At 38.1% G+C, this 25,278-nt stretch overlaps 1 protein-coding gene across 5 annotated transcripts in view; it reads right to left on the bottom strand.

Moving 5' to 3' along the window:
- CNTN4 (contactin 4) overlaps positions 1-25,278 on the bottom strand; it is an 814,349-nt gene that overhangs the window by 254,769 nt on the left and 534,302 nt on the right. For all 5 annotated transcript variants that reach the window (XM_074344450.1, XM_074344446.1, XM_074344447.1 and 2 more), the window contains 2 exons: positions 23,522-23,648; positions 16,365-16,540 (listed from right to left, as the gene is read on the bottom strand). In XM_074344450.1, the coding sequence (XP_074200551.1) occupies positions 16,365-16,540; positions 23,522-23,648 (303 nt within the window). The remainder of the gene's footprint in view (positions 1-16,364; positions 16,541-23,521; positions 23,649-25,278) is intronic.

Raw genomic sequence — 25,278 nt, forward strand, 5'->3', positions numbered from 1 at the left:
AGAACAAAGCTGATGCTTAGAAGGAAAAAATGCCTTGCCAGGGGCCTCACAGTGGGGTGGCATGTGTGAGACAGAAGAGACAGCCACGTAATTAGTGTGGACAATTCTGCCCACCATGTCCCTCGTTTGGTTAACTTCCCATATTGCGCTGAAGACGGGGCACCCGAATCTATCTTATTACTTAGTTTCCATTTTCACCAGCTTGACACAAAGGGAATACCTTGCCATGTTTTCTATACTTAAAACTACCTATTTCTCATACAACATGGCTTTAAATTCATCTGACTTCTTCATCAGATGCTGAACCAAAGAGATGCTTGTATATTCTCATTCTGGTGAAAAAAAAGAAAGTAATGGCATGCCTGTTTCCAACATGGGCACCTCTACACACAACTTAAGGGAGTTTTGAGGGTAATTTTAGCTACTGTGTAGACTTTTCTTTTAATGCTGACTTTGAAAACAAATCTCTGGAAGGTGTGTGACTCTGTCATGCTCTATTTCTGAATACTCATACTTCTAGACACAATTGGTGCAGGAGAAGCAGTATTTTCGAGCATATTTGCTTCCCATTGTGAATTTTTAATAGAAAAGCAACCCAAAAATAAGGCAAACACAGTAAAACACATGGTCTATACCAGCTGCATACGCACTGCCTGTATTTCTGGGAGGAATCTGTCAATGTGTGGTAGCAGAGTCCCTCAGCTGTGCCTCAGATGGTAACAGATCCCCCTGAACATTTACCATCCACTGAGTGTTGCTTTTAAACTCTTGCTACTCCCACTGCATCAGCTGTTCAAATAGCAGTTCTTTATCACATGATCCTTGAGCTTTACATTCCTTCACTGCATCCAGTCTACTGATTATCTCTGGATCATTTCCATGTGCGCATCTGCCACTGTGTGGTGACGCCATGCAGTTCCTGTGCAGAAAGACCTGGAGAAGAGGCGGTCATGGTCTGCAAAAATCGGCAGCTCTTAAGATTCCTTGTGTCTGATGGAGCCAGACTGATGAGGGATTCTACAACACACGTCCTCTCTAGGGAGGAAGGAAGATGACTGTCCTGGTTAAAGGATGGGGAGGTACTGGGTGCAAAAGGCAACACAGCCTTGTCCTAAGTGGTTGCAAATCTCCCACAGCTGCCTCCAAAACTCAACAGACAGAGATGGAAGAGAAGTCACTCCTTTCTTCTTCAGTAACAGGATACAATTAACTTAGCCTTGAAAAACAAGACATACATGGTGAGGCTCAAGAGCTGGCCTCTAGGGAACACCACAGGGGCTGACACTGACTCCTGGAGAAAGTCTGCTTGTCTTACTGAGACTTCTGGTTGATTCTGCTTATGTTTTCTAAGGGCCGATAATGCCAGTAAGAAGCATTGTATCTGCCACCCATCCTATCAGCTCATGTTGTCTTTAAAAACACCAGCATGTAGACTTCTGGATTTAATGGAGCAACATAATTATTTTTTAAAAAAAAAGAGGAGGTGTTTGAAGCCGACATAGATGTTTCCAAGTATTGGTGCTAAAACCTACCACCATTACCACCACCATCTTCTCCCATCATCAATTCATAAAAGAAAGAATTTCTCAACATTAAAACTTAGAGGAAGGGTATACTGTCAGGAGAAAAAAAATGTTCTTTCAATTGTCTAAACTCGGCCTTTTAAAAAACCACACAGTACACAATGTCATCAGAGACTAGTTTGGGGAACCCGAATTTAAAGGACTATCTTCAAATATCTTCTTCACAAAGCAATGGCAGATGTCAGACACCTCACGAGTAAAGAGCCATATATTTGGCTTAAGAAAGGAGCTCATTTTAACTGAAAATAACAACGTGGTGTGGCGAAGGGACACCGGGACGTGAAATCAGAAGTGTGGGTTTGGATTCCTAGGTCCGACACTTGCTAGCATCAAGACTTGAGGGAGCTGCTTCGCATCTTGAGCTGCTCCTTCCACGGCTGTGAAATGGGGGTGATGATGATGATAATCACACCTCGTGGGGCTTTTGTAACGACCAAAGGGAAGAGCAGATGTGAAAGCTCTTGCCAAACAGTCAAACAGTACAGACACCTTAGTTATTAGTTACTTTTCCAAGGCAGAACTGTGCTGGCTTAAGATTATCAAGGAGACAGAGAAGCAGCTGACAGAAAGCATCAAAACATATTCTGTGGACAGGGTGACAATTTCCTTGGCTTTACAGTCCTCAGAGCCATGACAAAACGGTTTGGAAAAGTCATCAGGATTGTTCTGGAGGCAACTGGGGGACAAGCTCTTACACGCCTCCGTATTTATCTCCTTAGCTCTCTACAGCTGGCTGAACAATGATATTTACTGCTATAAAACCAGTAAATAGCACCCTGGTTTTCTTTTTTACATAAATACAATTTCAGCGGAAAGACACTTTGCAGTTAACAAATTTAATATTGAACCAATTAGCCAGATCACCTACTTGCTAACTGTAGCAACATTGATTTTTTTGAAATATTAATTATCTAAGACAAGATTTCCTGCTCAAAGCTTCAAAACAAGCTTAAGATGCATATTTTACATCATCGCCAAGGTTAAGAGGAAGATGTTTATGATGTGATTATAATTTATGTTCCCGGATTTACCGTTCACTTGAGAGGCATCAAGGCCACCTGGTCAGATGAAGGATACATTTGTGGTGCTTAATTTCCAGCAGGAAATGGCAATGACACTCAAAGTAATAAATATGAAGGTTCCACAGATGTAACACATGCGTTCATCTCTAAGTGCCACTAGTTGTCCAAATTACCTACATTTCAGTAATCTAGAAACCTCAACTCATGTAACATTTATACACAAATGTTTTCTAGCTTCATCGTTTGGTTGGCAAATAATAAATGACATCACACATCTACTGCTATGTGATCATATTTAAGTTCTTCCTCCCTCTAACCAATTAAAGAAAAAAAAATACTAAGAGTGCAAGCTATTTATTTTAAGAGCTTTCCTTGAGAGCCTGCTGCCTGCAGAGCGGGGTACCACGTGCTGGGCTATCACGATAGGGAAACCGCAGAGCTGCCACCAGTAAACTCACATTCAAGACTTTGCTTCTTATCGTCATTAAGATGTTGGTCATAGAACAAATCAGAGAAAGAAAGGGAATCAGACCCCGGTATCTGGGATGCCCAGTTTGGCACTCTCAAGTAGGAGCATTATTCCAATGGGCCTTGCATCTTCTGCCCTGAAGTATTTCATGGACTAAATATTATCTCTAGTACCTGTCAATGGGAATACTGCATGAATATTTTAACGAGCCAACTTACTCATGCAAGGCAATAAATCGCACTTCCATAAATTTCCTTTTTCGGGGTACACTAACGAGGCTGACTAGCTGAGGCCAACAATGGGTCTATTTGAAAAACCAGTCACATGACAGCTGCTTAATATGAGTGGAGGGAGAACTGTCACTCCAGAGCCACCACATCCTGTTGGTCAAAAAGTTACATGCACACCAATCACCCGAGAACAAGGGAAACAAAGTTGTGGGGAGAGTGCCTCTCCCCTCCTGCCCCAGAGCAACTTCTCTTCCCAGAGGAAAGCACATTTATCTGTGTCTCTAAATTTATTCTGCACAATGAGCTCTAAAGGGTTAAACTTTTCAAGACTGCCATTCTGACTGGCTTCTCTTTGGGATCCATGCTTCCAGGTAGAATGACTTACTGGCCTGCTTATCCAAAAATGCACTGAACAGAGCAAGGCTAGGAAGATTCTACTGAGTTTGGCAAGCAATAGACAGACTGATAGATACAATTATAGGCTCTTATTAGGGGTTATATAAAGGAAACCAATGGGGTATTGAAAAGACAGTACTGAGGAAGGCCACCTTAGCCAGCATGGCAGAGGTAGCTGATATTAGAGTTTTACACCAAAACCCAAAAATGATCCTTATTGTGACTCTGGACTTAAACTCTGATTTGGAAGAAGGGGTGATAAGAGATGCCTTCGGGGAATGGAAGGGTGGGAAGTCTCTGTTTTGTCTTCTGCTGAAATGCCTGCTCTTTTCTCCGCAGCCCTCCACTTTTACCTCTCCTTGAACACCCGTCTAGCCAACTACGCCATAAACAAACACTACTTTCAGGCCATCTGTCCACTCCCTTCCCGTTGTTGCTTATTCTGTCCTTTGTTCCTTAAAAATCAAGACCGTCACCCTTTCTAATACTCACCACACTTGAGGTTACTTGTTCAATGTCTGTCTTCCCCGCTAAATGTAACTTTCCTACTTGTCTGGTTCATTGATGTCTTCCTCCTCATCTAACACAGCACTTACTACCTAGTTTGTATTCATTAAATAGTTATGGGAAGAAAGAAACACACACACAGGGAATCTCCACACTGAATACTGATAACTCAGTTTTTCACAACACATTTACTTGGATGATGTGGTGGTCCTTTCCAAAGGTACTTAATTTTTCAACTATGCAGGAGAATGAACAATTTCTTGACAGTGCAGATAATTACTTAGTAGAAATCCCAGGTTGCGATTCCTGAGGTTGAATTAGAGGTAGGGTAAATGGTTGGTGAGAAGTATGATGAAGCTTAATATCTTAGCACAGTTTCTAACTGTTGTTAAAACCTTGGAACATCTACGTGTTTAATGCTGAGTAAAATGTAAAAACATGTCCTTTTTTTACAGTCTGGTTTTGTGGGTGTATACCACCTATTGAGAAGGTCAGATAAAAACCAAAGGCTGTGACCTAGAACCAGAGCACTTGCAGACAAATTACTGGAGAACCCGTAGATGAAGGAGGTAAGAAAGCGTAGCGCTCATGTGGTAATGTACGTCCTACGTATGAACCGGGAAAGGCATGTTCAAAAACATACAAATTATATTTCCCCAGGATATTTAATTCTCAAGCTCTAAAATACTATCATTATGCCCCTTCTATAGATAAGGACACTGGGGTTCAGAGGGGTGTGGAAACTTTCTCAAGGTCACACAGCCTTTTGGTGGTAGATTAGAGAATATCAGGTACAAAGGTCAGGAGGGGACTGAAAGGTCTAAGCACCTGTAAGAGAAGTGACTTGTTATAAAGGGCTCTGGTGGAGATGAGGAAACTGACATTTTTCAATAAATCCTGGGTGGAGTATCCTTTGCTCTGAGAAAACTCACTAAGGACCCTGTAAGGTATGCAAATCTATAGCAATTACCTCTCCACAATTCCTGGAGGAGTCAGAAATGGAGATGTGCTGACCAATGTTGAACGATCTGGTTGCTTATTTAATAGTTCTCCTAGGACTTCAACGCCTTAAAAAAGATTATTTCTCTAGGGATTTCAAGTGTGCCTGGCTTGTAAACTCATGATTGCTCTTAAGAAATTGTGAGCATTCTTGTCTGAGCGGTTGTTTGAGGAAAACAGAACTGAGACTCTGAGGAAGAAGGAATAAAAAATGAGTCCTCCCTCAAATTTGAGGAACCAGTGAATTAGGTTGTCAAGGCTCCAAATGTGATGTTATTTAGGATTAGACAGCCCAGAATTTATTGATATTGAATTTTACATTACACGCCCAAAGGTAATGGAAAGTAGGATGGAGTCTACAGTTACGGTGATATATGCATCATATTTCTTTGATCTTATGATGCTATTAATGGATATTTCTTGATTTCAGAATGTGCTATAAAGCTCCAGTGAACAACACAGTCTGGTACTGCACAGGAACAGACACACATATCAATGGAATAGAAATAAACTCCTATTTAGAGTCAACTGACTTTTGACACAGTTCATGACCATTCAGTGGGGAAAAGAACCATCTTTTCATTAACAGTGCTGGGACAAATGGATATCCACGTGCCAAAGAATATATTTGAAAAAATTTAAAAAGGGTGAAGTTGGATCCTAACTTCAACCTATACAAAAATTAACTCAAAGTGGATCACAGGCCTAAATTTCAGAGCTAAGAATGTAAAACTTGGATTAAGCAATGGTTTCTTACACATGACACTGAAAGCACATGCAACAAAAGGAAAAATAGATAAACTGACTTCATCAAAAAGAAAACTTTTATACTTTAAATGCCATCATCAAGAAAGGAAAAAGACATTCTGTAGAATGGGAGAAAATATTTGCAAATCAGATATCTGATAAGGAATTTGTATCCAGAATATATAAAGAAGTGTTACAACAGGACAATGAAAAGCCAAAGAACCCAATTAAAAATAGGCAAAAGATCTGCATATACATATGTTCAAAGATGATACCAACAGTCAGTAAACATAAGAAGTTGTTCAACGACATTAGCCATCAGGAAGATACAAATCTAAACCACAGTAAGATATCACTTCACACTCTCTATGGCAACTAAAATAAGTGTTGGTCAGGATGTGAAGAAATTGGAACCCATACACTGTTAGTTGATGATAAAATGACACAGCCAATTTAGAAAACAGCTTGGCTTTTTCTCAAAACGTTAACATAGAGTGACCATTTGATCTAGCAATTCCATTCCTGGGAACACACCCTAAAGAAATAAAAACATTATGTCCACTCTTAAAAACAACAACAACAACAACAACAACAACAACAAAAACCTCTAAATGAATGTTTATAGCAGCATTATCAGCCAAAAAGTGGAAACAACCCAAATGTCCAACAACTGATGAATGAACAAACAAGATGGTATTATTTCCATACAATGGCCTGTTATTTGGCCATAAAAAGAAATGAAATTCTGATACGTGCTGCAACAAAGGTGAACCTTGCTAACATTATGCTAAGTGAAATAAGTCGCAAAAGGCCACATATTGCATGATTCCACTTATATGAAATGTCCCTAATGGGCAAATTCAGAGACACAAAGTGGGCTGGTGGTTGTCCAGGACTGGGTGGACGGAGGAGCGACCAGTAATGAGTACAGGTGATGAAATGGTTCTGAAACTAGAGAGTCTGATGGTTGCACAACTTCGTGGATAACCTAAAAACTGAATTGCACATCTTAAATTGTTGAATTATATAGTATGTGACATATCTTAATAAAGCTGTTACTAAAAAAGATGGTATTGAAAGTCAGAGGCAACACTGTAATGATTTTTTGTTTTAGAGAAACAGTAAAAACAAGTTCTTCTCAGTTTAAGGAAACAGAATATTGTAGATGAAATAGTACCTCATAGGTTGCTAGAGGCCAAGGTATTTCTGTATCTCTTATATTCTTACATTGGTTGATTCATATATTCATTCAGTTTCGTTTATTCTACAAGTTTCTTTATTTTCACAAAGTTAGTCAGCTTCTATTCATAAATACCTGCCCTCTTGGTGATAACATTTGAAAAAAGTAGGAGAAAGTAATCACTGAGTTTAAAAATAAGAAAATCCATTTTTTGACTCCCTCACCCTCCCTTGCCCCTGTGAATAATTCTGGGTTACCTAAAGGATAGTGCATAAGGTATAATTAATCTAAATTTTATGAGGTCAAGGTAATAGATCACTCACAGCACAAGACTGCATCGAATTTGGGGTGGGGAAGAAGTAAGTGCCTTGAAAAAAATGAACAAATTTGAAATGCTAATGATATACAACAATGCAAATATTTGGCAGCAAATTAACACTCTCATTACAATTAGTGTGTACCCTAAATACATATATCGGGAGTAAATTACTGACACACAGTGCCATCCACTGAGGGTTTAGTAGCTAGTATAGAATTTAATCTCTGGTAAAATATTCAACAGAATAATTGAGTCCTTGGAGAAAACATACACACACACACACACACACGCACACCAACACCTTTTTATGATTCCCCTGAATCTCAGATTTAACCTCTGGAGCCTAAAGCATGCTTTATTGTCTCCAGGGATCATGTATTACAGCTGCGAAGTAAAAACCAGCTACTGTGGCACATAACATACAAGTCAGCGAGGAGTCCAATGGCTTGTTCCAATTAGACCCTACTCAGTGAAAGGTGCTGAATGCAAAGACAAGGGAATCTGGCCCTCGACAGCACAGGGGCCTTCTTCATCCAGAAATGTCATAACACGAATCATAACAATGCATGGGAGAGCACGGTCGAACTGCGACAGACACAGGTCGGTCAGATACTGTAAATGCGGTAATAGCTAGTTTCTGGAACTTTAGAGTGCCAGACAAAAAGGTCAAATTCAGGGAAAATGTCCTAGAAAAAGAAGTCCAGAGAGAGGGTCACGGGGCCAAAAACCAACTCTGAATCACTTGAAATCATTACCCTATGGAGAAAGGGCCAGTCCTGCCTCCTTCAGAGAAAGCCTTTAAAAGGGTATTCCAAGAGACAGGCACAAAAGTGCTGGGGGAGAGAAAGGTTACTCTTTGCAATTCTGTAGCTACTTTTTTTTCACTATTTCATCAAATCTTACTACAGAAAGATTAAAAATCCTTTTATGCTCTTAGGAGGAAAATACAAGTCGTAACACAGAACTTGCCCAGATCGTCCCACGTTCAATCAAGGCCGCCCCCCTCCATACTTTGCTTCCTAATACAGTTAAGTTACAAAAGCACCTGATTTTGGTTTCATTCCTAGATGTTTCCATTCTTCTTGATGAGAGTGGTCAGGGAAGACAAGGAAAGGAACTGTGCATATGTTGGTCCATTAGTTCCCCAGGGCGGCCGTAAACAAATGAGCACAAATGTGGTGGCTTTCATCTGCAATCAAGGTGTCTTCAGGGCTGTGCTCACCGCAAAGGCTCTCGGGGAGCGTCCTCCCTCGGCTCCTCCAGCTTCTGATGGCTGTGGGTAACCCTGGTGTTCCTTGGCCGCGTCCTTCCTATCGCTGCCTCTGTGGTCACAGTGCCTTCGTCTCTTTGTGTCTTCTCCTCCTCGGTCTCTTAGAAGAACCTTGCCGTGGAATTTAGGGTCCAACTGCTTAACCCTGGAGGATCTCATCTCAAGATCCTTAATTTAATTACATCTGAAAAGATCCTTTTCCCAAATAAAGTCACACTGATAGGTTCTAGGTGAATACATCTTTTGGTAAGTTACTATGCAACCCACTACAGGTGATCAGTTAGGTTTTGACTTTGAACCATAACCTCTCACATAAAAACTCCCAAAAAAGAATGGCTAGTGACAGGATCAGAGTCCTCTCTAGGCTGGCATTTTCTCCCATTTAGAAACTGCTCCCTCCTCGCAACCAACTGCAAACACCTAACTGATTATGGACCAAACCTTGAGTCAAACTTACAGCACAGCGATGGGAAGAGTTGATCCTCATTGTCTAAAAATTAAACTTGAAAACCAATCAAAATTATTTTAATATTTATTGTCTAAGTTATTCACAACAGTGAAACAAAAAGGGACGACATTTTAGGGACTTATTAATTTAAAAAAATACAAAGTATTAGTTGCTTTTAACTTCAGTGATATTTTTAAAGCCCTGCCTGATCAAGTTAGTCTGGACCCCAATATCCGGTCCTGGTTGCCAATTTACATGTGTACTGTACTCTTAGAATCCTTCTGAATTAAAAAAAAAAAAAAAAACACCAAATCTCCTTACTTCATTGATTCAGTCACAAACTACTCTTTGACAGCCATGTAGACCCCGAATTGGACTGTGGAATGACTGCAGGAGATACATCTAATAAAGCAACAGCTACAGTTAATTAGCATCTGCACATTAATAGGTTTTGTGGAAGAGACAGAAAAAATACAAGTAAGAATAATGTTGTATACTTGTGAATTTCAATTTTTCTTTGCACCACAACTCCCAGTTGCCTACATCACTAAGAACCAGTAGCATGTCCAAGTACTGACTAGTTCTGTCGTTTATATTATGAAATTTTCAGTAGACACCAATGGTCACCAGCAATGTCTTTCTAGTACTATGGTAAGTGGCAGACAGTACCTACCAAAAACATTATTTCAGAAACTCAGCAAGTTTTGATTTGAATTTTTCTAACTATTCAAATGAGAAAAAATATTCTCTTCTGGAGGATCAGTGCCCTCCATTGATAAATGTTAGCAGCTTTGGTATCCAAATATTCCTTTGTTGATTGAGTTTTAATAGATTTAAATATTCTCAATTTTTATTTATCCAAACAGTCATCCATCAATATTTTATTACTCAAAAACAGAAGTCTGCCTATTTAAGCAGCCTTCCTAATTAAAAATCAGTCAAGACAGTCCTGGGTTTGGCCATCTATCAAACCCCGCGTTAGTGTTCTGATTGCACAATTCATTCTTTGGCTATGAAAGATAAATTAATTAGTGAATATCAAAAGCAATGAACATTTGAAATTTACTGTGAATAAAAGCAATGATCAAGGCTCAAAAACCAGGTTGCCAAAAGCCCCAGTTCAAATATGGGGCTCAACATTCTAGACTGAATATATTTCTTTTATCTTTACTACCATCAGCACCACAACTGTCAGAGGGTGTCCAAGTTAGGGAGAACTCCTACAGTCCCCAACAGAAAGACCTTTTTCAGTGACGTTATCTAATCAGCTGTTGTTCATCAATGTGATACTTTCACCATTAAAAATTGTTGGCTGTCCCATAACTGATAAAGTAAATTGATATTAACCTCAGAAAGGATCAATTTATTGCGTTGCTTTGTCTACATAAAGAAGGCCAACATGGAGTGGTTTCTGCACCTGAGTCTCCCCTTCATTGATCATCCTCATCCTTCCTCTTCTTTTTGCCCCCCTTTCCCTCTTCTTTTCCCATCCCCTGAACACAAGCTCAGGTGGTAGATATGCAGGGTTTGAATAGTGTACCAATCTAGTTTCTTTTCCCGGCTCAGGCGAGATACCAACAGAGATCAGCATACCCACCGCTTCCTTCAAAAGAACACCACCTCACCCAAGGCCAAGACAATGCCAGTTTCCCTACAGCAGGCAGGCAACTGATTTTGTGAAATGATTTAATTTGACCATAAGCAATGTGGAGGTACTTATGTATGAATTATAGTCATCCACAACAGGGGAGGACAAGTAGCATTAAGTCTTTAGTTTTGAAGATCTGAACTGTTACAAAACAGCTGAACTTCTTCCAGGAAGAAGGCCCCAAACAATGTTTACAAAGCAATCAGTCTGCAGGCTAACATTTGGAGTTACGGGATTATTCTCTTGGAAGCTCTTCATAATAATCTACATTTAAAGTACATCTTTTTCACATATGGGGGAGGAATGCTGTGGGAGTTAAAAAAAAAAATCTTATAATAAGATGTCATTTACTGTTTGGGGATATAAAGTTTGCCAACCCATAGTTATTTACCATAAAATATCAATATTCAGAATGTTTTACAACCTACTCGCAGTAAATTGGAAATCTGCATGTTAACTTTTAGAGCAGAAATATTGTTATTAATTATTCTCATCATGGAACCTGAAACCAATTATATTAAAATTAGAATAGCAAATGTATGCATAATTGTGGTATACCACATTATGGTTTTCAATATTAACAGTAAATCAGCATTATGACAGCATCAAGGAAGCTAAAAAATTAAAAGCAAAAAAGAAATCCGTGATGGATGTGCCACATTGTCAAAGGCTCTAAACACATTAAAAAAATCCAAGTTTGCATCTTGGAAGAAACAATTTATTAAGCACCCAAATCTACAGTTTGCACATGAATTCCATGAGGAGGGTGCAGTTTTAGCTGTTATGGGGAAAGCAGGCGTGTCAATTTGCTCTACCCATTGGATGAAGGGGAGAGTAAAGGAAAGCTGATCCTAAACACATCACTGAAGCTGTACAAACTCTCAGGCCAGGTGTGCAGGATACAAACAAACTCTGATGGCATGTTTGATGTGTTCAACGCATGGACTTCCTTTTTATTAGTCAGGTTAAGGCCTCCTGTCCCAAAACATACCCTAAGGTGGAATTAGGATGTCTACTGTCTTCTATACAGCCACAAGGTGGATTTACTCACATCCACCTCCAAAGAACTCCCCAAGGACCAACAGAAAGTCCTTGGATGCAGTGGTTCAACTCATGCCCCAAATACGGCCTCATGACTTTAACATCCAATTCGTATTACTTATTCATTTATTCAACAACTATTATTGCAAGTTTACTAAATGCCAGGCGCTGGGTAGACCCTGGGAAATCAATCAGTCATGTCTGCTAGCCCAAGGTGAAACCGAAGGAGTAAGCGACAGAAAGGGTATCAGTAGTCTACTGTTAGAAATAGGCTCTGTGACAGCAAGAGAAGTGATCGCCCACAGCTTAAAATTGCAGGGAGGCCGAAAACAAAATGTGCTCCAAATTACATTACGATAATCTATGCTCGTGAAAATGTCCACAACTCATCACGCGTGACTGAAATTATGCTGTGCCTGTTAATCAAGGAAGGTTTTTGGCACTAAAGATACTGAATTTAAAAAAGTAGGGAGGTTAGAGGCATCATTTCCATTAGCTAGAATTTTTGCTTATGTGCATTAATTCATCTTTAAAGTGCTAAACACAAGAGATGACCAGATTCTGTCTATAAAACCAGTATGAAAATATTTTTTAAAGAATCCACAAATAATGTCTACCTTGTAAGATTGTCCTATGGATAAAATTACAGAAGGTATATAAATGAAATCTGAAGTTCAGATATGTTAGACAGAGGTGAAGGGATGCTTTTCTTATAAATCAAAGTGGGTCTAAAGCAGACGCAAGCCAGGGCGCCCTGGACGAAGAGCTGAGGCTGCTGTTCCTCACTTAATAACTATGTAGATAATGAGTAATTCAGTTACTTCAATCTTCAATTCATTTTTTTTTTAAAGACACAGGTCAGGAAACCTTTCAGGTCCATTTCAGCCATAAAATCGTATGATTAAAAAGAAAGACATCATCTCATTTGCATATTAAACTACAGTAAAGTGGTCAAAAGGCAACATTTTTTTCCCCTCAATGATTATGAAAATGCTTGGAGTGAAAGCAATTACCCAGTAACATTCAAAAGATGTCACTGTCATGATTCACCTTATACCACTGAAGAAAAGTATTTTAATTAAACATGATTTTTGAATAAAGGCAATGCCTTTAAATTTTTTTTTTAATTTAAAAAGATAGGGAAAAAAAAAAGTCAAGCTATTATGTACTCATGATAAAGAGGCTGGACTCCGGAAAATGACTAGACTAGAAAGGGTCCCAATTTATAAAAATACATCACCCTCAAAATAACCTTATACATGTATTTTCTCTTTGTTGTGTCACTGAACAAGCAATTAATAAAGGAATTCCTTTATTCATACATACAAGGTGCTGTAGACTTTAAGTCTTTACGTCTGGAGTGTAAGGATGGACAAGATGGTCTTAGCACTCTTAGCACTTAGATTCTATCATAGGAGTCAAACAATGAGAAAAAATAAGCATATAAAATCATTCCGAAAACCATTCCAGGTCTCCTTAAGTCCTGAGGATTGAAAAAGAGGATGCTTTACATAGAAGAGTAGAGGACTCCAAGAAGACAGGCAGAGGAGAGGAGAAGACATGATAGGAATTGCTTCTTACATCAGACATGGTGGCATGGAAACCTTCCCTTAGGAGGTCACACCTGTTTTAAGGGCTAAGGATCATAAGAAGGGAGCATGTGAAGGATCGGGAGAAAACCCAACAGGCAGAGGGAGTGAAAGTATCAAGGTTTTGGTGCGAAAGATAGTTTGTCATTCTGGAGAAATTAAAATGAGACCGTGGTAATGAATTTGAGATTTATTCTGCATGCAGTACAAGGCACAGAGCAGGAAAGTGGAATGATCTCATGTACATGTTTAAAAGATTACTGGGGCTGTTTTATGGTAAATGGTTAAAGCAGATCTAGAGAAGACACACAGACACCAGGTAAGAGCAGATGTTTTTAGAAACAGTATGTCTTGATTTTACCAAGACATTTGGCAAAGATTCTCACTACTTTCAGAACAAGTAAGGAGAAACTGGGGTTTGATTATAGTGTTTGGGTAAATCTGTAGCTAGTGGAACAGAGTATGTAAAGAACATTGATTTAAAATTTAATTTCATTGTAGTGGATGGTCTCTACTGGCAGGCTGCCCTGTCCTGGTCAACATTTTGTATCAATTATCTGAATAGACACAAGCTTATCACATTTTCTGTTGACACTGAGGTGGAAGGATAATCAACATGTCAGATTTTTTAAAAAGATTTAAAACGATTTAAACTGTGAGGGAACAAAGGGTCACTACTCAAAAGGTGAATTTAAGAGGGGTAAATATAATATTCTGAATTTAGGTTATAAAATAACATGATGGGGTAGCTCGGGATTAATAGCCATTCATGAAAAATCATTCTTTCGATTTTACATGACGTAAAGTTAAAATATGAGACTGGGGCTCTAATTTTAAAAAAAAATGTGAGTAACATTGTCAGTCCCATTCACTGGAGAAGAAGTTCACATCATGGGATATTAGTGTTCCCACTGTCTTCTTCAAAGGTCAAGGTGCCTGCATGGAATTGGGTATGTTTCTATAGGGTTACAGTTTAATAGCCGATTGAACATAAGTGAGTGTTGTACAGATGGTTGGGGATCAAGTACCTGGAGGAAAAAAGAATTCTGGGACAAGGGACATGAACAGAGTTTCACATATTTGCAGCCTAACCACAATCATACGGCAAGTGCTAGGAATGAAAGTGACAGACATTTAGACATTCAGCTCCAATATAAGGAAGAGATACGGGGCTTGCTTTTGTATTTTTGAGCAACTAGAGCAATTACGGATCAGGAAGCTTTGTGATGAATGGATGAGCTCTCTTGATGTTTAGAATTTTGCAAGCTGAGTGATTATCAGCCAAGGACTCTGAGGGTGGCAAGGATGATAGGCACATAAGAAGTGGGATGAGCAGGGAGGCAGGGGGTAGGGGGGGATTCCAAATTCAGGCCAACTCAACTACAAAAGGAGTGGCACAGCTTTACTTAGGCTAAACTATTCCATTTAAACGACTGTCCTTGTATATGAGAGTCTGTCTCTCAGATATTTTTGGTAGTAGAAACACTTGGACTTTTACAAAAGGACGACCTTAAGAGTCGGTAATTTGTTTATCAAATGTCATACATTAGACAAACAAAGGGTTGGTAATGCTACGTTAATCTCTTTTCTGTTGTTGTCACCGTTGTTGTTTTCAAAATTTCCTATCCTAGGAAATCCAAAATTCAAAGAAGTGCAAGAGTTTAACTGAATACAGAGATTTTCCCTACACTAAGAGTCTATGATTATTTTCTCAAATGAATCCAACAAAATTTATTTGTTAAAAATAAGTATATATTTGTGATATTTGTGTTATAAGTAAATAATAGATTTGTGTTAAACCAAGAGAAACAGACACTTGGGTTCTGTAGCATTCAATCAGACATATTCTCTGATTACTCCGTACACTTCAGATTATCTGGAGGACTAGCTCATAAGACATTCACCAGCAAAATAATCTTGAAATCCCATATACACCTAATATGAGAAAACTCATTTCTCAGCCCAAAACATGCCAGCAAATGGCAATAATAGATTAAGCACTGGATATTAGGTATATTTGATGTTGAGTTCCCAGAGAGGATTTTGTTAATGAGAATACTCTGCAAGGTTACTGCCAACAGACTTTGTAATTAGGAAACCTTTGACATTAACGCACTGCTATCTGAGTTGGGATTTTACACAAGGAAATGTATAATCATATATTTCAATCAAATATATGAACCCTTAAAAATGTAGCTGCTCATCAATCCTCAAAGGCATCTCTACTCAAATGTGTACTCACTGCTCTTGCCTGCGGATTTCATTTTCAACTTCCTAATTCCAGATTCCACTATCTTTCATACGCTCATAAACTTTTATTAGATGGTGCTCTTAAGAGATGGCAGTTTGTTTTTTAAATGCGTTAAACCAGAAATATAAAAGGTAAAGCTTTGATTGTCTCTATTTTCTGCTTTTTCATTAGTTTTTAAACTTTTCCTATTCTATGCAATAAGAAAAAAAATAGAGAATTATAAGATTAATACACTGCCAAGTGTTTTTTCTTCCAGCTCTGAGCTTTATGGTTAAAGCACTTCTCATGTTGACTATTGAGCTACTGGCAATTCATTTGTTTTTACATACTCTCTTTGTAATGTGTGTGTAATTTGTTTTACATATAGACTCATACGTGTGTAAATTTGAGTGTTTGTGAATTTATGTGTACAAAGCATCATAGAACCAAACTATCATATACTCAATCTATCTCAGTCCTTATAAAAGCGGAATACATCTTCCCATCCAGATTTATAATTTATCCTACAAACAAGGTATTTCCCAGATATGAAACAAGGGTAAAGAAGATCGCATAACAAATTAAAATCTGTTTGGTTTTGGAAGATAAACTGTTTTGAAGGCTTACCGGTAAAATGGCACAAAAACTCAAAGTCACATTTGCAGTATGATATAATTGCTACTTACAAGCAAACTGAAGCTTTGCTTCTCTGCTAACAATTGTTCCAAACGAGTTTGTTGCTATGCACTGGTACGTTCCAGCATCTTGGGTTTTATTGGGGTTATTGATCAACAAGCTGCCTTCAACAACACTGTAGCGGAAATCCATACCAGTGTCAACATCTGTTCCGTTTAACTTCCACCTATAGTATAAAAATGTCAGTGGATAAAGCCTTGTAATATTAATCAATATTTTCTGAATCGTCTAAAATATATATAAAAACTATGAATGGCATGAAATATCATCTCTGACTTTTTCAACTGTGGTAAAAAAAATATATAATTAGAAATGCTCTACCGAGCAATGGTGACAATACAGATGTTTATGGAAAGAGCACATCCTTTTAAAGGAAACAATGTTAAAAATTTAACACTTGTTTTTATGACTACTCAGGATGCTACAGACATTATGTCTTTCTTTTCTTTCTTTTTTTTTTTTGAAATTTCCCATAATATCTTACAAAGCTTTCTCCAAACAGTGCTCCTCAGTAAAAATCTTATCTCTGGTTTGCAGTCATTCTTTAAATGGGTCTGTAGAGATGACAGAATACACCACTTTCTGGTAGATGGCTGAGTATCTGATGCAACTGCAGCACAGTTGCTTTGATTTGGTCCTTAACATGACTGAAAGTGCTGACCACAAAGCTGGGGAATTCTACTGATCTAGTGCGGTCTCAGGAGCCAAACTGGCCTTAGCCGTGAGTCACTCGGAAGATCTCCTAGCCATCGGCCCTCAAACATCAACCAGCCATCCCAGTGAACGACAGAGCAGGCCATTTGGTCACAGACACAAAGAGAGTTTTGTTGTTTTTTGGCTGGTTTCCTTGGATCATCTGTGTATCTGAGTGCAGAGCCTGGCCCAGTAAATTAGTTTTAGTGAGAACCACACATTTAAACACCAAAGCATTAGTAACAAGGTCTACTTTTTTTTTTTTTTTCAGTCAGCCAATAACATTCCAGAGAGAGCTTATTTTAACCAAATTGCCTTTCAGTAAGTTGTCTGAATACTTACGGACTTCGGAACTAATACAATTCAAGGATTAGCTGTCTTATTTTTTTCTCTTCCTTGCCCCCGCCCCCCAATCCCACACAGAATATCAGGTAATGAAAACAGCATAGCTGTAGCTTCTGAATTATGAATACTCTCACAGTAGCATTCACAACGGGAGATGTAGAGCCAAGGAAACACTAGAGAACAAAGGAAATTGATCAGAAGCAACAACAGGGATAAAGAATGAGAAATATTCATTTTTATCTCCTTCAAACAGTGAAAACCACTTATTTAAATCTGTGTGTGTGTGTGTGCCTACGTACTCATTGTGTATCCTCTTACAACATCCTGGGACACTATGTCTGGTGTGCATTACGAAAAAGGATTTAAATGAAATGAATGAAAGCCAGTGAGTTTCAAGACTTTGGATATTGGGTATCAGTGAAAACATGTTTAAAAATGAGCACTTCTTTTTTGTGAAGACTGTCTCACACTTCAAAGTCAATCTCAAACTGTATCTCTTCTAATGAAGTCTTCCAGGACATCCCTAGTCAAAATAAATCAAAGCTTCCCCCAAACTCCTACAGAATTCTCCTTCCCCCTTTAGGTGGGAATTCTGCCTTCCCTGTAGATAACCTGCCTACATTACTTTTGTATTCTCCCTTTAGTACCCTGGAACCTGGCACACAGTGTGCTCAGTAAACACTTGTGGTTGTATTTCTCTAAATATTTTACTTCTTTGCTGGATATTTTAGCTTTGAGCACACACAGTTTAGGAAGCATCATGGCCCACCACAGACCAGCAGTGTATTTGCGTTCACATCTATATCTTTGAAAATGTAAAAATATAGAAACACGAGGGGTGGGAAAAGTGGGCCAGATCACAAAATGGGAGATAGCTCTTTATATGTTTGTTCATAAGAAGATGCGTATTAGAAACTGACACTGTTTTTAAGCTTGACAGTAATTCTGTGTCCTGACACAGACAAGAAAGTTAGAAGCAATAAAAAGGGAACAGCCAGGTTACATGCTATATGCTCCTGAATCTCTGGAGCCGACTGCCTGCCCTGGACTTTTTTTTTTTGTCAGCTTATCACATCTCTGTCATAACTCTCAGTTCAAATGATAGTCGAGCAATTTAATATGACAAATCTCAGAACTCAAAGAGAAAATTGCAATATGATGTGAGCTGCAAACAGAGTATGGAATTGAAGAATGGGACCATGTAAGCCTTTTTCAAAAAGCAGTTGTGGGGATAATGAGACCACCTCTGTGGGTTTGTCCACACTCCTCATTGCAACCCAGATGCTCTGTGGAGAGTCCGTTAATCTACTTTATTATCTGCTTTTACTTACAAATAGCAAAGGAAAGCGGATTATTTAGAAAATAAAGCGCTTGCTGTGAAATGTAGTTGAGGCTCCATCACAAAGCACTCTACCAAGTTTTATTGCCGTGAAGTCACTGTTTGTTCCAGCTGAATGTGGACTGAACTGAATTCCTGATTTTACTCCCTACTGAAACGCTCTTGAAAAATTCAGAATTTATTTTCAACGTCTGAGGAGACTTTGAAGAACTGTTAATACGGAGGCGATGCTCATTTGGCACACAGAGGTTTTCCCAAGGGCAAGACAAATGGAGGGGTCTCATAAGCTGATTTCTGAATCACTCCAAAGAGTGGGGCTGTGCACAAGCACACACTGACACTGTGAAAAGCTCTGGAAGGTGCCATTTTTCGTACCTGCCTGGGCAGCTATCTATGGGATTTGTTGTAGCAAAACCCTCTTTCTCTGTTCACTGTGTCAACTGGGCACCAAAGAAGGGGCAGGACCTTTCTGACTCTGAATTTGTCACCTGCAAACCAAGCTCAATACAAACTTGACAGCCAAAGTACTCCCACCAAGTATATGACCACTCCTGCTGTCAGGAAACAGAGGTTGAGAGCCATAAGTAATGTCACATGTCCCGAGGGAAATTTAATGCAAGGGATGTTGGCACAAGTCAAAACTTGTGAAGTTTTTCTGGGTCTGGGTCAATCCTTTCAAAATTGAGGGGCAGGAAGCCATGAAAAGAGAAGGCTCAGTTGAGGGAACAGACAAAGGAGAGAGGTCAGTTGGGGTGTCTAAGGGAAAACCTCATGGTGAAGACTCCCATGGAGAACTCACCTTGAATTTCTCCTACTTGGTCCTCCCTCTCAAAGTCAGCCTGAAGACTGAAAAAGTTCAGGTAGAAAGATGCCTGAAAATACCTGAGCCCTCCATTCTTTCTCTGGCTTTTTCCCTCAACAAAAGGGAATTTTTAGCTCCCAGGTCCCAATCAGCTATTATGTGACAGAGAAATGGCCAAAGGTATCAAGGAAAACAAAGCACACTGCAACCAACTGCCAGTGCGTTTGATTAAAAGTTTTCTCAGCTTTTCCTGGCCATTTTTAAAAACAGAACAGGTTTCTGTTCCATGGCTTGTTTTAAACAACAAAGCAAGGCCCTGTATCTAGAAGCACAATGTTACAAAAAGCAAGGTTAATTAATGGGCACCATTTGGGGGAAAAACAAAGCAGCAACTTGCCAAATTCTGCTGCAAAATTTGTTTTCGTTTATGGTAACACTTGAACTTACACTTGGCAATGTACTGAAAATGAGGGCCATTTAACTCATCATTTATGTATGTAGGAACCTTTGCTTCTTGCATTTCTTTTTTTTCCCATACTATACAAAGTATTTTAAAATGTTTGATGTAGCCTTGAATTCAACATATGAAAAGGAGAATAACGACATAGTCTGATTTTCCCAGGACAGTGCTGGGTCCACACCTGCTGTCCTGGGATAATTATTAACCGTGGCCTTTTGCTTTCAAAAGTATCCTGGTTTGGATGATAAATTGGATGTTCACCCTAATGATATGGTCCATTAGAGAGGTTTGTTTGTTTGTTTTAATTTCTGGAATATACTTTTTAATCCACATGGCAAAAGATCAAATTTAGTGAAATACCTTCTTTTCTGTGAAACTGTCACTGGTATCTTCCCTCTCTATTCTGAAGCAGACTTTCTTTCCCCCAGGATGTCCTAGAACTTGGGCATCCTTCACTCACACTCGGAGCATAGCACTGCAACTACTTCCATCTCTACGATGTTCCCCCAGAAGCACACAACGTGAACATGTAGCATACTGGTCTTTCAATGCCTCTGGAACTTCTCAGCTGCTTAATACGGTGGTTTAAACACCTTTCTTAGAGGACAGTTTTTCAGAATCCTAATATATACCTTAGGTCAAAGCAGAGACACTATGATGGAATCTTGGGTGGAAACTGCAATAACTCACTCCTGGTAATTCTTAAAGCCAACTCCATGGACCCTTGAGTTTGAAAAACACTGGGGTGGTTTGATGAATAATGCTATGTTTGATGAATGAGTGAATGAATGGATGAACAAAAGGGCACACAAATTAAATTCTAAAATAATGTCCACTATGTTAATACCACCATCCTTTAGCTTGTACAGAATGTCCCCCTTGTCCTCTGCCAGTTTGAAAACTACCTATCACAGTTCAAATTCCATTTTCTTCTCTTGACTCCTTGATGGCTCCAATCTCCAAGTTTACCTCCTTCTAAACTATGGCACATGCCATATACTCTTTTGGCTTTTACATACTATTATATATTGGTTATTAGTTTATAATTTTTATCATTAAATTTGAAAACAGGCAGAATAATAGAAGATAAATGTCAGTCATAAAGAATCATGAGACAATCAAAATCTGTGTCTAAGAAAAGGAATATTATTACTTTTGAAATCCCCTATTTCCATTTCGATTCTAATTATTCCCCTCTCAATGATCAATTAAAATATTTAATTTTGGTTTTTCCATTCCTTTGATTTTCTTTCTGATTTTATCATGTATGTTAGTATCCTTAAAAAACTACTCCATCTTACCTGCCTTTGAAGTTAAATATGGAATTACACTCTTTATATTCGTCTATGATTTGCTCTGTTTACTCAGCTGTGATCTAGCATGTTGAAAACGAAATGCATTCATTTTCACTGCTACATGGGGTTATCCACATCCTAGGTTATACATATATTTATATCATTTATATTATGTTAAATTTACTCTTCTAGATTTCTGTCAATATGGTAGGTTTGAAAGAGTGTGGCATTTTAGTTTTAATTTGTATATTTTTGCTCACTAATGGCAATGATAATAATCTTTTTATATTTTTGATGGATATTTGATGTTCTTTTCCAAGAAATATCAGATCAAGTCTTTCAGTAATGTTTTTATTGGGTTACTTGTTTCTTACTTATTGATTAGTGGGAATTCTTTAAATAATTTAGATACTAATCCTTTGTGAATGATATATATTGAAAATATCTTCTCCCAGTTGGAAGCTTATAAATTTGCCCCCCTTGGGAATTTCTATTCAATAGAATACACTAATAGTAATGAAGTTCAATATTTTCTTTTGTTATTTGTGCATTTTTGTCAGTATTGAGAAATTTTTCTTCCATCCAAGGTCATAAATATGTATGCCCATTTCCTTTTAAAAGAGTTGTAAGTTTCCCATGTTGGTCTTGTATTCACTTGGAATTGATCTTTGTGTATGCTGTGAGGTAGGGATCCAACTTTATTTCATTTTTTTAACCATATGGATAATCCACTGTGCAGTATTTATCATTTTAATTTATTTCTAATACTGTCATGACTTCTATTTTCTCTTTTTAATCTTCACAAGAGAGTATTGTTTCCATTATTTTTATTGTTTAGTGCAATTGACTTTATGTGGAAATACTAACCTTTTTCACCTGCTTTACTTACCATTTGTCCTTGTATCTTAGGTAGTCTATGTGGAATCATTTTTATTCTGCTTAAAATCTATCTTTTAGGACTTTCATTAGTCAGGGTCTGCTGGACAGTAACTTTAGTTTCTGTCTGCTTGAAAGCACACCTGTTTTCTTCTCCTTTTTAAAAACTATTTCTGCTATACAATAATCTGACAGTTTCTCTCAGCATTTTGAAGATTCTGTCTTCTATCTTGCATTTTAGGATGCTCCTGAGAAGTCAGCTGCTGGTTTTATTGTCATCTCTCTGCAGGTTAACTGTATTGCAACTTTGGCCTATTTTTATGATCATGTCTTTGAGTTGGTATTCTGACCATGATAATCCTAGATGAGGCTTTATTTTTATTTGCACTGCTTGAAGTTCACTGGGCTTCCTAAATCTGTAGCACTGAATGTTTAATTAGCTTTGGAAAATTCTTAGCCTTCTCTTTAAATATTGCCTCTGCCTCATCTTTTTTTTTTTTTTCTTTCCTTATGGAATGCTGATTAGACATGTGTGAACGTTTTCTCCTTCTCTCTCTCTCATATTTGCTCCTTTTTATCCCTTTCTGCTGCCTTGGGATGATTTGTTCAGCTGTTATCTTGTACTTGAGTAATTGTCCTTTCCGTTGTGTCTCATCTGTTACTAAAACCACTTAGCACCAAGGTTTGAAATAGGCAATTGCTTTTGCTCTTCAGTCCTTCAGGAGGCAAGGCTGTTTCTTATTATATTATTATAAGAATGTAGTCCTTGGGTCCCAGGTCTATTCTGGGAGGTGTTCTCATGTTCCACTTTCCTATTGGTTGAGTCTAGGTTTTGTCTTGTGACCCTAGCCTCCTGTGAAGCTGCAAAATCCAAAGCCCCAGTTCACATAGTTCATCAAGATGGAAACTTTTTAATGTTCAGTTTTATTCTCTAGTTCCAAATCCACTTACTGAATATTTCTTACTTTCCTGCTAGTTTACTGATGCATTTTTATAAAGGTGTTTTTTAAAAAAGTATGTAGCTAAGTAATGTTAAGGCTTTTAGTGAGATGGTCAATTAGGATATTTAATTCCTGGTATTTAATTCTAAAAAAAAATGTGACAATGAGTGTGTATATGTCCATGTATGACTGAAAAATTGTGCTGAACACTGGAATTTGACACAACATTGTAAAATGATTATAAATCAATAAAAAATGTTTAAAAAAAAGACTGTCTCTCTAGCATACTTGGGATGCTTGTAAAAGCTCTTTAGGTAATCAGCACTCTGTAAGCATTTGCTGATTTTAATAACAGAAAGTTTATGCCTGGAAACACATGGTTTTAAATCAACAAACCTGATATTAGGTTTAGGATTCCCTTTAACTTCACAATTGAGCTTCACTTTTTTCTCTTCAGAGTCCAAAGGGAACATTACATTACTTGGTTCTTGAATAAAAACTGGGCCATGCAGTGTGTAGTCATCTGAAATGAGAGGAGAGAAAATGTCCCAAAATGAACACCTTCTAAATAGAAACAACAACAGGAAACAACAACAAAATGAAAATAAAAGAGGTAAACTAACAAAAAATAGTAATACACAACAGATTCAGTTTCAGTCTCTGGATTAAACTTCCCATGGCAGACTCATCTTGTGAATTATGAAGTGGAGATGTGAACTCTCCTATTTCATATTGATGACTTACTTTCACTAAAAACTTCCAGATACAGAACTGCTTGGCATTGCCTTTTCTTCCCTCTACGTCTTATTGTTCCATCTGTCTTTAACTCAGCCTTTTGCTTTATTCACATTTATGCCTCCTACATGCCTTTTGTGCTGCCATCATCCTGGACACCTGTCTAAGGTCACCAAGCTAAAATGTCTCTGCTCTGTAATGGGATAATACAGTTGGAAGCAATCAAAGATGCCTTCATAAATACATTAATAGTGAGGAACAGCTCTGACTGCTAAAATATGCATAAAACGTTCTTAAATTAGGTATGTAGGTAAATAAAGAACAACCTAGAATCATGATTCTCAAATTATCTGTGGTAAATACACAGTTTGTTTGCTTGTTTTCCAACCTGTTAGGGACCCATTCATGGGGCTACTTGTGTAAGTATCACACAGATTCAGCACACCAATCCAGTAACAGTCAAACTGGTCTACAGCAAGTTCAAGGAGATTTGAGTATGTAATGAGGTATGAGTTTCTAATTCTTTCTCTCAGTAACAGAAACTAGGTGCATTAAACACACTTGGTCATGGAGCATCAACAAAGTTCAAAGAATGGAATAATCCACACCCTACATTTGAAACAGCAGGGTCGAGTATGTATGCTTCTACAGTAAACACATAATAAATATTGTTCAAAATGTGTCTCCCGACCCATACCATGGAGGTGATATTATTCTTTAAAATCTAGTTTTTTTTCCCCTAGAAGGCTTTTTGAGACCCTCACCTTCTTCATTTAACCACATGATTCATATATTACATCTCCCTGTGGACACACATTTCTCTATCAAATGCATTTGCACCGTTCTTGAGAGCATGACTGACATCTTACCCATTTTTGCATGCTGTATGGTATTAAGTACAGTAGCTTATACATAAAAGATGGTCGATAAGGATTTGTTCTGGTTGAGTTTTTTTTTTCATGTATTTAATATATTCAGTCAGCTGATTTAGGCATTGCCTAATTAATTCGGAAATGGAAGGGCCAGTGGCTATGATGTAAAGTGATACTGAATATCACTCACTAGCTGACAATCCATTTCCGTCTTATATGTGATTATTTTGAAGGGTGTGAATTATAACTGCCATCCTGGAAAACCTTCATAACCAGACTTTTGTTGATAGGTAATAGGACGAGACTGAATTCATTCAGGTTGATCAGGACTGAGGAAAAAGAAGAAAAGCGATTTGGGGAGCTAGGTGAAACATGGTAAGGTAATTTCTTTTAAGTCTTTTAATCTAGACTTTGAAAAATCCGCATGTTGAGGCTGAGATAGAAGAAAAATTAAGGACACAAGAAAACCAAAACAGAATTATATTTTATTTTAGAGAAATGGGGACAGCCAATGACCTTGTTCGACAAACACCAGGATATAGATTC

Source organism: Camelus bactrianus, chromosome 17 (assembly GCF_048773025.1).
Source record: "Camelus bactrianus isolate YW-2024 breed Bactrian camel chromosome 17, ASM4877302v1, whole genome shotgun sequence".
In the NCBI taxonomy this organism is placed as follows: domain Eukaryota; kingdom Metazoa; phylum Chordata; class Mammalia; order Artiodactyla; family Camelidae; genus Camelus; species Camelus bactrianus.